The sequence below is a fragment of the Triturus cristatus genome, chromosome 3_2 (genome assembly GCF_964204655.1).
Source record: "Triturus cristatus chromosome 3_2, aTriCri1.1, whole genome shotgun sequence".
Classification (NCBI taxonomy): Eukaryota; Metazoa; Chordata; class Amphibia; order Caudata; family Salamandridae; genus Triturus; species Triturus cristatus.
Genome location: NC_140584.1, coordinates 666677018 through 666695917, shown reverse-complemented (window position 1 = coordinate 666695917; position 18900 = coordinate 666677018). Strand labels below are relative to the sequence as shown.

The 18900-nt window shown below is 43.2% G+C and overlaps 1 protein-coding gene across 1 annotated transcript in view; it reads right to left on the bottom strand.

Annotated features, from left to right (window-relative positions):
- LOC146857923 (voltage-gated delayed rectifier potassium channel KCNH8-like) overlaps positions 1–18900 on the bottom strand; it is a 1483167-nt gene that overhangs the window by 381119 nt on the left and 1083148 nt on the right. Inside the window, exons 9-10 of the mRNA XM_085648652.1 lie at positions 11076–11275; positions 7221–7470 (exon numbers count right to left, since the gene is read on the bottom strand). Of these exons, the coding sequence (XP_085504778.1) occupies positions 7221–7470; positions 11076–11275 (450 nt within the window). The remainder of the gene's footprint in view (positions 1–7220; positions 7471–11075; positions 11276–18900) is intronic.

Genomic DNA, 18900 nt, shown 5'->3' with positions numbered 1-18900 from the left:
CGAATTGAATTTAATAAAGGCAAAGATTTAATATTGATTCATTTTTATAACAATCTGTTTAGTACTGACAGAGGTAAAATCTTAGTCCCGCTGGAAAATGAAATTGAGAGGACCATGTCATTATCACGTAACCAATCTATTATCCTATCGGCAGGAGATTTTAATATTAGCCCATGCCCTTTTGCAATGAGTGATTCCTGTGGGTTCAGAAGGGAGAGCGAAAAATGTGGAGGATACTGATTGTTTGCATTTCCCACATTGCCTTTATGGCACAGTGTTAAATGATATGATAGCAAAGTTTGATTTGGAATTGCTAAGCTGTATGAAAAATAGGGAAAATTCTAACTGTCCTACTTTTACAGGGAGAAATGCTAACACATATATTGATCACATCTTGCTCTCCAATAACACCGCTTATTCTAATTTATGGGTGAACGAGCAAGCGTTAAGTGACCATAATAGCATATCTATGGTTTTACATTGCTGGGGTAATAAGCAAATCAAGGAAAATAATCGTATTAACAACGTTGAAGCTGTGAGACCGAATGGTATGAGGAGCAGATGGTCGAGGATCGTACCACATGAATTACATGAGGAGGTGATAAGAAAATGTAGCAAGGAGATCGATTATTGTCTTGGTGAGGAAGCTAACCCTAATATTATATTCACAAGTTTCCTTAGGATTAATGAAACAGTAGAAAGCCTCCTCACTAAGAAATATAATGGGAAAAAAGTAATTAATTTAGGATGGTTTGACAAAAGATGTACCCGCGCCCTTCATGGCCTAAAACAATCTTTGAGTACCAAACCACGCGATCCCACTAGTATTAAAAACCTTCGCAGTATTTATAAAGTAACCCTTGCTAATAGGAAAAGAGATCTTCAAGAAGAGGCTTGGACTAACCTTAATTTAGCGGCAGATACAAACAATAGTAAACTTTACTGGGAGACTATAAATAGCTCCTTTTTAAAGAATGATAGAGTGCCCGAAATTACCTCACATGTAGACTGTAATTCGTGGACTGAACATTTTTAAAATGTTTTTAACCCTGAAAGGATAGTTTTAGATTCCCCAACATCAAGCGATTGTACTTGGCCAATGTTACCTCTGGATATTAGTTTAGATGAGGTATACGAGGGCCTAACTAAGAGTAAAGGTGGTAAAGTCCGTGGACCTGATGGGGTCCCGCTGGACTTATATAAATCCGAATTACACTTGTGGGCCCCTATTTTAACTAGGTTCTTTAATGCGACTGCGGTGGGACAGATACCTATTTCATGGGGCCAATCTTTAATTATCCCCCTTTTTAAAAAAGGCTCCAAATCAGAGGCAAGTAACTATCGCCCCATTTCCCTTTTGGACTCCTCAATTAAAATAATGAGTAGGATCATGCTAAAAAGACTAGAAACTTGGGCCACGGAAAACACAATTTTATCAAAAGCACAATATGGTTTTAGGAAAGGTGTAGGGACAATGGAACAGTGTGTAAATTTGAACCTCCCTATTAATAAATACACAATTGCTAAGGAGGGTAATTTGTTCCTTTGCTTCGCAGACCTGAGTAGTGCTTTTGATCTTGTAGATCATAAGATTTTATGGGAAATCTTATTAGATTTAGGTGCCCCAAAGGAATGTGTATATTTTCTAGCACGGCTATACTCAAGACTATCATGTAAAGTTCGTTATGGGCCATCAGGGGAATGTACACCGTTTTTTAAAGTTGCCAGAGGAATCCGACAGGGTTGTGTTTTAGCGCCTTTTTTATTCTCACTATTTATTAATCAGATTGATTCTATTTTAAGTCAGTTATCTTCGGATGCCCCTATCATAGATGGGTGTGCTATCCCGATTTTATTATATGCGGATGACGCTGTTCTACTATCGAGAACACAGGTTGGTCTACAACGTCTTATTGATAACTTTGCGTTATTTATTGGAAACAGGAAACTGATAGTTAATAAATCCAAGACCTTCGCAATGATTTGTGGTAAGAAAGTAAAACCGGCTAGAACCTTTTTTATCGATAAAGTTAAAATGCAGACGGTCAGTAGGTTTTGCTACTTAGGTATAACATTCTCTGGAGATGGGAAATGGGCAAATGAAGACGAGAATGTGAGATTGAAGAGGAGTAGAAACGCAAATAGCATATTTAGATTCTCCGCTAAATTGGGGCAAAAAAGAATTAAAGATATGATGGCAATCTACAATGCCAGGTGTGTTTCATCGGCATTGTATGGGGCAGGGGTGTGGGGACAGCATTGCGTGAATTCTCTACAGAACGATGAAAATAAGTTTCTAAAAAAATTATTAAGTGTACCCCCCTCAGCATCAACTGAGTTAATTCACGAGGAAGTTGGGATTGATTATGTTATGGATTTAGCTGCATTACGTCCATTATTACTCTGGCGGTCTATTTGGTCCAAACCTGAAACACTATTCACGCAAACAATTATCAAAGACTGTTTTAGGCTAGACCATTCGTCACGCATATCTTGGTTGAGTTACATCTATTATTGGTTTAACCTTTTATATGGTTGTGACATTCGTTTAAGACCAGAAGCTGCAGCGGCGATCTCTAAGAAAGATCTCAAATTGAGGTTTCTGTTATATAAGAGAGCGGCCAGAGAGAGGCAGCCTAGAACTTTACCAACTGTAGTATTCTATTATGATTTAAATTTAAACAAAGGTTTTCAGACATTATCTCACTACTGTAACACGTAATTCCCACCGATATGTCCTAACCCGACTAAGGTTGGGGATTGTCCACCACTTAGTGTCATTTCCGCATATGAGAATTAGATCCAACTCTTTGTGCCCCTGCGACAATATCTCAAAACAATGCGGTTGCCATTTTTTACTGTTTTGTAAGTTTTATCATTATTTTAGGAAACTGTATCTTAAACCTATTTTTTTAAATTATAATGTCCGGTTCACCAAAACTGCAATGAAGTTATTATCAATCTTAGGAAACTTAGATATTTGTTTTTTTACTGCATCTTATGTGTTAAAATGTGTATCTCTAAGGGAGTCAATAATTTGTCCCATGTAGTTTTAATATATTTGCGTATTTGCACATTATTATGCACTGATAGCAACTTTATGTTCCTCCAATCTGGAGGTGACTGCGGTTATATTGCACTGATAAAGCCCTCATCTGCACTTTGCATTTTTTGCACAGTTATTACATATGCGTTATTAAATGTGGAATTTGCACATGGTTAAATATGGCTCATATCATGTCTAGGAAACTCAGATAACTATACTGTATTTTACCTGCTAAATATGTGGAACCATAAATGCCTCTTTTGCACATTACTATGTATAGATAGCAAGTTTTTATACTCCTAAATTCGAGGAGATTGTGGATATATATTGCACTTTAGTAATGCCTCATTGCACTTTGCCTTTTTTGCACAGTTTATATTTGCTACTATTTGTGGAAATACAAATCGCCAATTAATGTTAATGGAATTTCCCCTTGGCATTGAAAGGGGCAGAATTTTTATATTGTAATGTATCTAGTCGATTATTATGGTATTTCTTCTGATACGGAAATGAACCTTTTTATGACTAAATGTTTTCTTTTTTATTCAATTTTGTATTATCAATTTGTTCTGCTTATATGGTTGTATCTTGCAAACCGAATAAAGCTTTTGAACTTGAATTCACTTATCACCTTTTAATGTATTATGGTAACCGTTTTTCACTAACATGACATGTAAAACTTTAAAGTACAGATCCCACTTTTTAAATACACTGTACCCTGTTCTATGGGCTGTTTTAGGGCCTACCCTGGAGGTGACATTTCTATTAAAAAGAAAGGTTTAGGACTGCCAAAAGGTTTATTTTGCCAGGTCGAAATGACCGTTTAAAACTGCATCCACAGACTGAAATGGAAAGCCTGGGATATGTTTAAATGGCTACTTAAGTGGGTGGCACAATAACTACTACGAGCCCCTAGTAACATTTAATTTACTGGCCCTAGGTAAATGTAGTACCACTGTACTAGGGACATTGCAAGTAAATTAAGTGTGTCAATTGGATGTAAGCCAATGTTACCATGTTTAAAAGAGAGAGCACAAGCACTTTTGCACTTGTTAGTAGTGGTAAAGTGTGCGGAGTCCTAAAAGCCAACAAAAACATGTTCAGAAAACAGGAGGGTGAAAGCAAAATTGTTGGGGATGACCCACCCAGAGAGGGCCAACTCCAACAATGTGCATGGGCATATTCACCCACAGGCATAATGTAGGTCTAATTGAAGGAGCTTGCTCGGTCTTCAAATATTTAATACACCATTCCAAAATGACTTTGCTCTTACCACTAACATTCCAAAGCTAGGAATTTCAATAAACTTAATATCTATGTAAAGGTTATTGAAGTGATATTTACATTTATCACAGATTAAAACGCAGACGTTTTAGAGAAATCGCAGAGCAGAAAGAAGTAGGATCGGACATAAACAAGTATTAAAATCACAGAAGTGATGGCAGGGAGATTGTCTCCTGCCAACTAACCCACACCAACCTGTGTGATTGTTTTTATGAGGCGGTAGAGATTGAATAAGACCGTAACACTGGGGTTACTCAAATGTCTTAAACAGTTTTTGCGTGTACATCAAAGAAGAAAGTTGAGATGTGAGGTGCTGAGGGGGATGGAAGATTCTGTTTACAATGGAAGGGAGGGGAGGAGAAGATATTGGTTCATTCTTATGAGTCGTATGTCTCTTTGCAATGTTTTATCTGGGTGTGTAAGCCAAGGGTATGAAGTAAAGTGCAGTATTCAAATTTCCTGTACTGACAGAACCCTCTTAATGGAATGTCTGAACAATTATGTAATGGTTTGCTATGATTTCTGATCATTCTGATCATGTCTTTGAATTAGCAAGGCAAACATTCCCCCAAAATTCTTTGATAAATTTGCATATAGAGGTAAATAGAATTGTCTGGAAGATGGCATTCTAAATGGCTTCGTAATTGGGCACTCAGCCTTCAAGAGGATCTGTTCTATTTATTCCCCTAGCTCTTACACAGGATCAGAGTTAATTTCAACAGTAAGGTGAAAGAGACTTAATTTTATGTCTTGTAGGAATGACAGGGGATTGGAGGGTTTCCCTATGCAGATTGGTAGCATAGGAAACGTTTGCTCTGAACAGCCCCATTTTTGACTGATGCTTGTGGTTACTGACTCTGAAAGTGCCCTAGGCTCTGCTAACCAGGCCCAGGGGCCAGTGCTCTGTCCTCTAAAGGGATATGGTAATTGGTATAAATCTACTTTTCCAAGAAAACCTACCTATGAGTCCCTTGTACATGGTAGGATCCGGTGTCATTTTAAAGCCTGGCCTGCCTTGCAGGCTAATTTTCCTGGACTGTGCAAGTGCATTGTGGGAGATTGAGTCGTAGCCCCCAAGACGAAATCCAGAGTCTCTGAACCCTTGACTGTAACTTCTCTCCCCAAAGGAACCAACAAGGAACAAAGTCTGAAAGTTTGGAAACTTTCTACAAAGTTTTGCTGAAAAGCTCCAGGAGGAGACAGTCTCGGCGTTGAAAGTTAAGGAGCCATAGTCGACTCACGAACCGGCCTGACCGCAATGGTTTATCCCGCTGAAAGCTCGAGAGCTCCTCACCTTTGACACAGAGGACACAGACTTCCAGAGGCTCACCGAGGCACTGCGCTGCAGCTGGCCACTTTCGTCAAATCAAACTCCGATCCGGAGAAGCGGGGACTTGACGTTGAGATAAAAAGCTCCAAGAAAAGGACTAAAGGCCTAATTACGACTTTGGTGGGTCAGGGACCGCCAACGTAGTTTGGCGTTCTGACCGCCTGCTATCCTGGTGATCCAACCACCAGATTACAAAGTGGACAGGCAGACAACCGCAAGACCACCACCACCGGCAAGATCTCTGGTCCCGTGGCGGAGGCAGTGTGGTCAGCGGCGGTCAATGGTGGCAGTGCCAGCATCGACACTGCCGTGGGTATTACGACCTGCCTTTCTACAGACCATTTCATGGCAGGAACAGAAAAGGGCCCTAGGGCAAACAAGCCCATGTGGCTTGTGGCCAGGGCATATGTTGTGACCCCCATGCCACCAATTTAGGAGCACACACTGTTTGACATGCACGACATTGTGCATGGCAACAGTGCACCCAAATTGCTGGCGGTACAGCAGTGCGGCCGGCATTGGCTTCAGGCTCTCTCCTAGAGCAGAAGCATGCCGCCGCCTTGGCTGCGCTGCAGCAACACCATCAGCCTCGCAGTAATGTTTAATGTGGCACTCGGGACGCTGCCAGCTTGGAGGTGTGCTCTCGGCCACCGCTGCTGCGGGCTGGTGGTATCCTCGCAAAAGTCATAATTCGAAGATACATTTTGACCGGGATATAACCCTCAACCTATCCGACCCATGCTCCATCACAGTCAGGCTAAAACTTTGACTTTGTCCTGCTCCAGCATGACCAGATAGCCGCAAGTGGTGCTTTAGACTTTTTGGCGCTAGAATACAAAGTTTTTGATTTAATCTTTAAAAAAATCCTATTTCTGTTCCCCATATTGGATTTTTGGTGTCATATTAAAGATACAAATATTCTCTATTTGTATAAATTGGTGTTAGATATTCATTGTATTGTGTCTTTTGTTATTTACTGTTTTGGTGGTATGAAGGGCTTTACACATACCTGTCTCCTAAGTGAAGCCTGACTCTCGTTTGCAAAACTGCCAAGGATTGAGTAAGGATTCATTTATTGAGACTTGACTGGACCTATCAGTGAATGTGATATTATTACTAGCTGAAGGTGAATACCCCCACCTACTAATAATCCACTTTCCTACAGGCAGTGAGTTCCAGAGTTGGCCATCTCTACTGAAAAGACATCACATAATTACTTCAGGTTATGTTCCATTTCTACCACCCTCTGCTATTTTTAAGAAAAACCTTCTAGCAAAACCTCATTAATATAGTAAATAGTAGGTTTCATGAACAGCAGACAGTGCTCAGGAAAGCACATGTGACCATGAGTGGATAGGCTGGGATCCCAATGTCAGAGAGATGACTTGTAAGCATGTGCAAAAGTGACACAGCCTATCATGAGTCATAGTAGAGCAAGTAATTGACCAAACAGGCAGCAAATAATGAATATCACTCAGGTCCAGTAGCAGTGTTGAAAGACTAGTTTTGTGTAAAAAAATACTCTAGTCTCCTCAGTAGGAAGCAAAGTTGGCTACATACCCAGGATGGCCAGAACGGTGTTATCCTTAAGGACCTCCATTGAACCGGAGCAGACAAAGTAGATGGCATGCAGCGCATCTCCCTGGCGGATAAGGTACTCCCCGGGGGCGCAGAACGAAGTCTTGATGTTCAGGGAAAGTGAGCGCAGACATCCCCGGCTGGCAGACTCAAAGACGGGCAACTGCAGGATTTCCTTGTTGAGATGCATGGCGATGTCTGCTCTTAGCTCATCTGGGAAATCCCTCAGGAGCTGTAGGAGCACAAGAGAGACTGGTGAGTGCAGCAAGTGTGACAAACATTTCCATCAGTTATTGTGGAGTCAAAGTAGAACAATCGCTAGTTATTTTTGCTCAATAGCTATCCCCAAATGTTCACATAGGTTGCAGGCCATGTCATTTGTATAAGTGACCGACTTAGTTGATGTGGCACCATATAAGAATCCTGGCATGAAAATGTCATTACTACACGGTCCTTATGGTGTACAACCCATTCTTGTCATGTTTACAGTTGCATTAGTTCAAACATAAAACTACAAAAATAAACTTTTAGACAGACATCTCTTCTTATACAGCATCAACTGTGACCATTGAGGGGGTCATTGTAAATCTTGTCAGCAGTGACACAGGGGGTGGACAAAAATACTGTTATTGTCCACTTAAAGGGTCATCACTGACAACACGTCGTTCTATAATGTGAAGGCTTTTTGATTATAAAGAGGCAACTGAGGTTTAAAATGACTTGCAGACAGTTGAAAGGGAACCCTAGGTCTTTTCCTGAAGTGGGTGGAAGATGAGTCAGAAAGAATTATCAGTAAACATAAGATGTGTGGTTATAATGCAGAGCTAGTGGTTAAAATAAGGAGTGACACGCACTGACTTATATCATTTTGGCCCTCATGAGCTGGTCGCTCACCAAACTATCCTTAAAAGCCTCAATATGTTCATGGATTATTATTATTATTTATTTAACTTATATGGCGCAACAGCTACCCAACAAGGGTTTCCCGGCGCCTGATTCATCTGCTGTCTTCTTATTACAGCAGTAACGCATCACTGGCATCCCCAAAAAGCATCTGGCAAAACACTAGAACTAGCCACGCATTGTGATCTCTGAACTAGTTCACCTTTATTTGAGAGTGTTCATGACCAGGGGTCTCCAACCTGCAGTGAGAGCTACTTCTAATCAGTGAAAATCATTGTGAGCTACTGAATGCCAAGCCACTCGCACAAAGTTACCACATGCTCCCATCGGCCAATTTAATTGAATCTAAGTCTAATGTTCACTGAGCCAAGACTAGGGTTTGAACAAAATACTTTGAACATGACACTTGGCTGCCATGTGTGGCATTGAGAGCGTGGTCTTGGGGATGTATGAATATGTGTGCATATGAATGGGATATATGTTTATTGGTTGAATAAGAGTCTGTGTTGTATGTACTTGTGACACAGGACATACCTTTCACCATACGTGGCACTCTTACATGTATAACACAAACATACAACCATTTTTTTAAATGGGAGACATTTACAGTGCAGAAAAATGTTCTGCAATACGTTTTCATAACATGGAACATTTTTCTGCAGTCATTGAGTCAATGTTTTTCTCCACTTTCAATTAAGCTAATTATGTCTTAATATTTTAGAAAGCATGCTTCTCCACCTTAAATTTCTCCCACTTAAAAAAATGGTATTATTTTTCAGTTATAAATATAACACTGTGTCTACCAGCCACCGAGAGCAAGATACCTGCTGTGTGTAAATGCAACACTTTGAAATGGGAAAAAAGTTAACTGAGGAGTTAATTTTATGTTTATATGGATTCCATGAAACTCATCATTTAAATATACTCCCATTTCAAAGTGTCGCATTTACAAACAGCAGGCATCTTGCACCCTGTGGCATGTAGACACGTGCCATATTTATAACATAAAAATACAGCCATTTGTTTAAATAGGTGGAATTTAAAGTGAAGAAACATGCTTCCTAAAATATTAAGACGTAATTAGCTTAATTGAAAGTGGAGAAAAATATTGACTCAATGTTTCATAGAAATATTTTTACCCACTTTACATTTCTCTCATTTGAAAAAAATGACATTATTTTCAGTTATAAATATGGTACAGTGTCTACTGGCCACTGAGAGCAAGAGGCCTGCCGTTTGTAAATGCAACACTTCCAAATGGGCTAAAATTAAAATGAAGAGTTAATCATTAACTTACCTCTTCATTTTAATTTTCTCCAATTTAAAAACATTCAGAAATATCATTTTCTTTCCATGCTCCACTATTCAGTTGAAAAGGACTTTTATTTAAGATTTAAATATCTTAGTGCTTCAGTTCTTCTTCTCCGTGCCCTGGGTCATTAATATGACTCCACAACTACTTATTATCAGGCCCGGTTTCAGCAGCCTTCCCTTAACTTTAAAAGGGAAATGGGATCAGGTGTTTATTTAAAAATGAACTCAAGGCTGTGAGCTACTCTGAAGGTGCCTGTGAGCTACTGGTAGCTAGCGATCGACTGGTTGAAGACAACTGTCCTAGACCACCTAAATAACCTGGTTTATTTGTATCAATCATAACATTTGTAGACATTGCTGAAGTGAGGGGCTGAGGACAGAGCTCCATTACTGTAGCCTGTGCATTGCCAGAGCCCCACCCAGGTCCCTGCTGACTGGAAATGCCCATATGTTCCTTAAACGTAGACAAGGCGAGGCAAATGATGCTGCATATGGTTGTAATCCAACCATGGCTCTATAGAGAAACATCAGAAAGAGAGCACATCTGTTCCCATGCAGACAATTGCATGGGGGGGTAGTGTAAATGACAAAAGTGCTACACATGTAAGCAACACAAGAGGACATTAGAAAAATCTGAAAAGCAGCAGAGAAAAAAATGATGTGGAAAAAAAGAAAAAAAGGTTTAATAATAGGTGAGATGGGCATTCATGGTTATAATTGACCGTAGGGAATTTGACACGCCTGCAGATAAAGTAACAAAAAGATGTGAGAAGAGACAGGAGGTCATTGAGCTACAAATGATTCAGAACTGAGAAAGGCGAAGATATGAAAAACCAAATGGGAGGTCTGAGGAGACAACTGCAGATAAGGTAAAAATGTCAAGTGACACAAAACAATTCACCATTATGGCAACAATTATGGGGTAAAAGATGGGGTAATGAGAGAGAAGGATACATGGGATGAAATGAGAGACAAGCTGAGAAAGGAGGAGACAAATGAAACACAAGGAACTGAAAAGTAAAAGGAGCAATGAGAGAAATAAATAGGATAAAATCATGAGCTAAACAGAAACAAGTTAGATCTGTAACTAAAGTAGCAGCTAACCAGAAGGCTTTCGGAATCAAAATAAGTGGAGAAACAAAAGCTAATGGAGTAAGAAAATACGATCTGGAGTAGTAGGGAATGAGTGTCAATGTAGGAAAAGAAAATTAAACGCCAAATTAAGAGGAAAACATGATGGGAGATATGCTAGAACAGAAGAAACCAAATTATATAGATTAAAATAGGTAAGATAAAGTGAGATGGAGTAAAAATGAGAGGAAAAAGAATTAGACTAGGGATTAGACAGTGATGTAATATAGAAGATACAGGGATCTGAACAAATGATGGGAGGCATGAAGAATGTAAATACTTAAATGATGTTGGTGCTTGTAAAGTATCATATTTCCCAACATGCACAAGGTGCCCGTAGGAACTTGGCAAGCGCTGTTGTGAATTGGGGAAACACTCCTTAGGTAGGTAAAAGTCAGGCATGTGCTTTCCATGTGTCTCCTAGAGGCAACAACTCCCCTGCCCTCTCTCTCTCTTCCTTGCCCACAGTGAGTCCACCTCAAAACTCACCTCATTGGCATCAATGCCATTGTTGACTGACCATGTGGTCTGAAAGCACTCTAGCATGCGTTGCTTCAGCGGCTTTGGCATACGGTGGACGCGGATGAAGTCCTTTAAGTCTTTGGTCCTGGTGTGGTAGAGGGAGCGGCGGGAGTACATCCGCTGGATGATGGCTGTCACATTACCGAAGACTACAGCATGCATTAAGGCTAGAAGAGAAGACCCCATGGTCATCTGACGAACAGCAGATATCAAGATACTTTCTAAACTTCAGGGTGCTTTTCCGACTGAATAGAAAACTCATTACCTACATAAATGTTACGTTTTTAATTACCACTTATTGTTAGGAATAAACTCTTCATCAGAACTCCTACATTTAGCCTATACAGGAACTGACACACACATAGAAAACTGATCTGACAACACTCCCTTTAAGATCTCCTACATTTAACCTCTACAGGGATAGAAAGACAGAGAAAAAGTGATCTGTCAAGAATTTCACAACTAGGCTAGAACTCAGGTATCAATCCTCCAAGGCCAGTTGTTTACAGCTCCCACCCAATACATTTGAGGGCAATCCTCAGGAATTACCCTAAGGTTTGTAGGATGAATCAAAGCAGCATCAGTGGCCTCTAAATAACTAGAGTCACTCATTAATAACTAACCAAACTGAAATAAAAAGGATAATCACAATAGAAGCAGTACCGGAATACATTGAAGCTTCACTGAACTCCTTACAACGCTGTTTTCCCAATAAAAGGATAGGGGTAGTGCAAATTTCATTTATATTGCTAATGATGAAGATGAGGAAATGATGCTGGCAATGCATGCAAGCTCAAGTTTGGCTAAATGGATAAAGAATTCAAATCACACTAAACAGGTAGAATCAACCACAATCTCACTAAGATAGATAGAACGCCTAAATCTCTAAATAGGCACCAGTTAGCCCCAGTCATACTCAATAGTGAGAACCAGTCACACTTAATGGCCAAATGTGCCCGATAGTAAACATACCTACAAAATCATTAGAATTGCTGACATTCTCACGGGATTGGATACACGTCTCCAAAAATGGACAGAAGTATTCAAATCACACAATAATAGAAATAATTAATCATAATTGCGTGAAATTGATCAAAGTCAAACTGCAATGACACTTACAGATGATGTAGGCCCCAATTTAAAACCACAATTGGAAAATCCAATAGGTCTCTTCTCTCACATGTTGGTATTGCCAATGCTTTTTTCCACAGTGTTAATTAGCATAGAAAAAAAGTACAATCCTGTGAACGCGCTTTCTTGCGTAATCAGATACATGCCCACGGACATCATATCACTACAATTGCTGCAACATCAACCTACATCATGCACCCACATGCATCGCAACGTGGTACCATTTTGTTGTTTTCTTTTATTTAGCATTCCCTGAATGGAAAAGTAAATTAAAAAAAAAAAAAGTGTTGCAAAGAGCATTTTTGTCTTGAAAGTAAATAAATAAACCCAGTATTTGTAAAGCACTAACTAATTGCCCCCTCAAGGGTTTCAAGGCGCTGGGTGGCCATGGGGGAAATTAAGTGAACTATTGCCCAGAGTCTCATGATGCTGAGCTGAGCTGCTGCCAGCGATCGAAACGTGAGCCCCACCTCTGGGAGTCAGCCGCCTTGGCCGCTGCACAAACCCCTCCTCAGAAAGGAGCAGCCCACAGCAAATAGCAACCTCTGGGCCCCCAGAAAATAGACACTAATTCTTTTTTTAATGAAACGGGAAGTTGACCTAACAGTGGAGCAGGTGAGGGTAGGCGTGAGTGGCAGGAATACCAGGGCAGCAATGGTGAAGAAAATGCACAAGGAGAAATGTAAAGGATAAATTGATAAAAGTGACAATTCCAGAGAAGGACAAGAGGTTGGAGCAACAGATGAGCTGGGGACTAGTTAGCAACACGAATAGCGTGTTACGCACTGGGAGAGGCAGAAAAGAAACAGAAAAGCTTGGAGGGGGCACATAGAGAGCAGAGGGTAGGTCAGGAATTCAGAGGGAAAGCAGCACATGAGGGAAAAAGTAAGAAAAACAAATGTATTCACATGGAGTGCTAAAGATTTTTTTTTTAATTGTTCCTTGAATGTAAGCAGTGGAACAATACAAGTTGTCCACTAAAAGGATGCTCTATCTGGTGGACCTAACACAAGAAAAGGAAAAAAAGCCATTGAAAAAGAATCAAGCAGATGGCAAGAAAGTCAGACAGGAAGCAATGGGCTAAGCCAAAGTCCAATGAAGATATTGTCCACAACAGGTCTTTAAGAAAAAGTACTAAAAGCTGCCAGTAGACGAGACCTACAACTGAACAAAGGCAGCTCCCAATGTCAAGGAAATTGATAAAAGTAGTCCCAAATCTCACAAAATATATTGACAGCCTCACTAAAATACAGACTTGCTCCAATCTCCCTGAAGTGTAAAGAACAAACCTATGAAATGCCACAGAAAATGCTCTTTCTTTCAACACATGCACTGCACTTGAAAGCATTACCATGTTCTGCTAAAATAGAAGTACTGCACTGTGGGACATTGGGTAACTAGTCACATTTAATTTAGAGGTTCTGGGTACATGTAGTACAACTAGGGACTTACAAGTAGATTATATGTGCCAATTGGGTGAAAGCCAATTTTACCATGCTTAAAGGAGACAGCACAAGTACTTTAGCCCTGGTTTGCAGTGATAAGGTGCACAGAGTCATAAATGCCAACAAAAACAGGCTCAAAAACAGGAGGGATTGGCAAAAAGTTCAAGGATGATACCTCTGAGAAGGTCATGTCCAACATCCACAATCTCATTGAAATAGCAGTGTCTCAAGCTAGCTATAGTTGATAAATGAGCCTTAGTTTTACCAAATTAATGAAAGCATTCCCATGCTCACTGAACTGTATATCCTTGTTTTTACAAAACGTAATTGAAGTCACAGGAATCTCACTAGAATAGACAGCTGAAATTCTCATGGATGCACCCCCCGAATCAAATGTAATGGGAAAAAGTGACCTAAATCTCATGGATCAGCAGGACAAGGGCCCTGTCTATAGCAAATTTGTCAAACTATCCAAATTCCACCGGAGCAGTTTTAAACACATCCAACCAATCTTTATGAAATTTTTCAGGGACAAAGTTTTAATATTCACCCATCTAAGGACAGGGTCCAAACAGTTTTTATGGGCAGGGTCCATTCCAGTACTTTCACCTTGCACAAGTGGCTTCCTCAGGGATCCTCCTTGAGCCCTATGCTTTTCAATATCTGCATATCCCCCGTAGCCCAATTAGTTAAGTCTTGCGGGTATGAAACTTTTACTTATGCAGACGACACTCAGTTGGTTATCTCGTTTAGGCATGACACTGAGAATGTCAAACAGCAATTTGTCGCCTGCATGAGAAAATTGACAACTGGATATCCCTTAACTGTCTCCACCTAATTGGAGGCAAGACAGAGATTCTTCTGTTTGGCACAGCCCAGCTCTATCGGGTGGAAGATTGGTGGCCAGTGGAACTTGGTCCCCCCCTTTGCCCAGTTGAACTGCCAGGAAGCTGGGCACACTTTTAGATAACAAACTATTTGAGAGACCATATTAACTCTGTCTGCAGTACCTGTTTTGGGACAGAGCGCCCTCTCAAGAAAATCTTTCAGTGGCTTTTTTTGAGCTCCCAGAAGATACCCACCCAGCGATTATTCATCAGCCGCCTGGATAATGGCAATGCTCTAATCCTCGCTTCTAATGAATCCTTTCTATCAAAATTGCAGGCTGTCCAAAACACCGCTGGCCATATGGTAAACAACCTGCCTCCAAGAACACCGTCAGCCCCTACGCTTAGAACCCTACATTGGCTCCCTATTTGAAAGAGAACACTGTTAAAACTACTCTGCCTGACCTACAAATCTTTTCCAGGCTCTGGCCAAAGTACCTTCAGGACAGCCTCACTCTGTACCTTCCAAACAGGAGTTTAAATCTAGAGCCTTATTATAAGTCTGGCAGTCGATTCGTGGGGGCGCAGTGGCAGTCTTCCAACCGCCATATTATGACCAGGGTGGTTGGGCCGTCCTGGGCCACTGCAACTGCCAAAGATCCCTGGCGGTGTTGCATTTGTCTTGAGGCCACAATATGATTGGCGGGGGCACTGCGGCCCCACCAAGCATATTATGAGCTTCCTCACTGCCACACCTTTCATGGCAGTGTGGTGGTGAAGAAACAAAGAGGGCCCTGTGCCTCTGCTCCATGGGGTGCATGCAGAAAGGCACATGTTGTTCCCGTCTATGCGCATGCACCCCAGTATCTTTCCGGCATGGACTGCAGCAGCCCATGCAGTGGAGGTACTGATTTTGATGTTCCCATTGCGGTGTCTATTTCATAGGCACCGCCATGGAACCGCCAAAGAGCAGCCCGCCAGACAGGAGAAAACACCTTATCTGGCGGGTGGTTCAAACATTGGTTTGGCGGTGCGGGAACGGGGTGGTCCCATGTCCTCACTGCCAAACTCATAATAAGGCCCCTAGTAATCAATTTCTTCTATGTCCTTGGCATATCCGCACAACTAAACATGGTGGTCGAGCCATTTCCTACCTTGGCTCACACCATTGGAACAAGCTTCCCTTGTACATCCTTGCATGCACCAGCCTGTCTGGCTTCAAAAACACCTTAAAACCAGGTTGCTTTAACCCCTTCTGTGCCCATGACGAGCTGGACTCGTCATGGGCCGCGGTTGCGCTGTGCCCATGACGAGTCCAGCTCGTCATGAACCCCGCCCGCTAATGGAACGCCCGGCACAGGGCGGGGAAAGGGCGTGGCACACAAGGGGTTAATACTGCATCCACTTCATCTACCTGCCAGTCACAAGCACCAAGATATTCCTACGGGGATGAGTTGTGTGCGACATCAAGGCCTAGATAACATAACATAACATCTAACTGTTGAGCAGAATTCACCCACCAAAGGAGCAACAGCATCTCAACAGCATTCTTGAGGTAACACAAGGGGCTTTTATGTTTTCCTGGCAGAATGCTATGGCACAGCTCCTGCGCACTTGCGTTCCCATCATGTAATCGAAGGACCCAAACAGTGGGCTCATTAAAATGCTTTCAGTGAAAAATACCAAACTATTGATTTCACGTCGCTTTTGCAGCACAATCATGTAATTTCAGATGACGGTGATTTCGCAGGCTCAGGACTTTCCAGCAAACAGCGGATGGGCTCTTACTTGCTCTAACACGGACATCGGTGAGGACAGCACGCTGCTATTTTTAAAACGGCACGAGGCTTTTAACCCCAATTTTCACCTTCTACCTACGGGACTGCGAGGACCAGGGTGCACTCTTCACTGTTGACCACCTGCACCTGGTTCCTCTTCCCGCTCCTCCCCCGGCCAGTACTTCAAGCCTCGCGGCCCCCGCTTCGCGGGGGCCGCTCGCAGGCTCAGGACTTTCCAGCAAACAGCGGATGGGCTCTTACTTGCTCTAACACGGACATCGGTGAGGACAGCACGCTGCTATTTTTAAAACGGCACGGGGCTTTTAACCCCAATTTTCACCTTCTACCTACGGGACTGCGAGGACCAGGGTGCACTCTTCACTGTTGACCACCTGCACCTTGTTCCTCTTCCCGCTCCTCCCCCGGCCAGTACTTCAAGCCTCGCGGCGCCCGCTTCGCCGGTGCCGCTCGCAGGCTCAGGACTTTCCAGCAAACAGCGGATGGGCTCTTACTTGCTCTAACACGGACATCGGTGAGGACAGCACGCTGCTATTTTTAAAACGGCACGGGGCTTTTAACCCCAATTTTCACCTTCTACCTACGGGACTGCGAGGACCAGGGTGCACTCTTCACTGTTGACCACCTGCACCTGGTTCCTCTTCCCGCTCCTCCCCCGGCCAGTACTTCAAGCCTCGCGGCCCCCGCTTCGCGGGGGCCGCTCGCAGGCTCAGGACTTTCCAGCAAACAGCGGATGGGCTCTTACTTGCTCTAACACGGACATCGGTGAGGACAGCACGCTGCTATTTTTAAAACGGCACGAGGCTTTTAACCCCAATTTTCACCTTCTACCTACGGGACTGCGAGGACCAGGGTGCACTCTTCACTGTTGACCACCTGCACCTGGTTCCTCTTCCCGCTCCTCCCCCGGCCAGTACTTCAAGCCTCGCGGCCCCCACTTCGCGGGGGCCGCTCGCAGGCTCAGGACTTTCCAGCAAACAGCGGATGGGCTCTTACTTGCTCTAACACGGACATCGGTGAGGACAGCACGCTGCTATTTTTAAAACGGCATGGGGCTTTTAACCCCAATTTTCACCTTCTACCTACGGGACTGCGAGGACCAGGGTGCACTCTTCACTGTTGACCACCTGCACCTGGTTCCTCTTCCCGCTCCTCCCCCCGGCCAGTACTTCAAGCCTCGCGGCCCCCGCTTCGCGGGAGCCGCTCGCAGGCTCAGGACTTTTCAGCAAACAGCGGATGGGCTCTTACTTGCTCTAACACAGACATCGGTGAGGACAGCACGCTGCTATTTTTAAAACTGCACGGGGCTTTTAACCCCAATTTTCACCTTCTACCTACGGGACTGCGAGGACCAGGGTGCACTCTTCACTGTTGACCACCTGCACCTGGTTCCTCTTCCCGCTCCTCCCCCGGCCAGTACTTCAAGCCTCGCGGCCCCCGCTTCGCGGGAGCCGCTCGCAGGCTCAGGACTTTCCAGCAAACAGCGGATGGGCTCTTACTTGCTCTAACACGGACATCGGTGAGGACAGCACGCTGCTATTTTTAAAACGGCACGGGGCTTTTAACCCCAATTTTCACCTTCTACCTACGGGACTGTGAGGACCAGGGTGCACTCTTCACTGTTGACCACCTGCACCTGGTTCCTCTTCCCGCTCCTCCCCCGACCAATACTTCAAGCCTCGCGGCCCCCGCTTCGCGGGAGCCGCTCGCAGGCTCAGGACTTTCCAGCAAACAGCGGATGGGCTCTTACTTGCTCTAACACGGACATCGGTGAGGACAGCACGCTGCTATTTTTAAAACGGCACGGGGCTTTTAACCCCAATTTTCACCTTCTACCTACGGGACTGCGAGGACCAGGGTGCACTCTTCACTGTTGACCACCTGCACCTGGTTCCTCTTCCCGCTCCTCCCCTTGCCTTCTTAACCCTCACCTGTTCTCGCGTTAGCGGGACGCGTGCGGGGCGCAGTCCGGGGCGAAGCCCGGGCCAAGGGCGGGCCCGTTTAAGCCCGTTCAAGCTCGGTCAAGACCGGACCGGGCCCATTCTCTTGGTTTTATCCCTTAACACTCCTTGTGGCCTAAAGTAACTCTTACCATGGAAACCCGAGGTAAATGTACTAGACCACAGTCCTTTTTAGCCGGTACACTGGATAGTTTTATTATTAGGGCAAATTCTGTGGTACAAGGTGAACTGAATATGTTGGAAAGACGTCTATCTGATGGGATTATTAGTACTAGGAGGTCCTCGCTGGGCCTACTTGCTTCCGTAAAATCCCCATCGAATCTTGATGATTCGCATACAGCTCTTTTGGATTCTATTGATCAAACAATTGAATCAGTTATACATGACCTTAGGCTCAGTACTTCCGTAGGGAGAGACACACTCCAACCAATCCCCGAGTGTATACCGCCCCCTAGGCTTGAAACACCATCTGATATAACTTTGAGTAACACTCATTTGATACATCAGGGAGCAGTACCTAAAAGAAAGCGTGTGGGCAATTTGAAACGAGGGAAAAAAGCGAGATTGGACCATTCACATAACAGGGCCCCTAACACGTTGACTGCAACTTTTAGTCGACCACCTTCAAATAT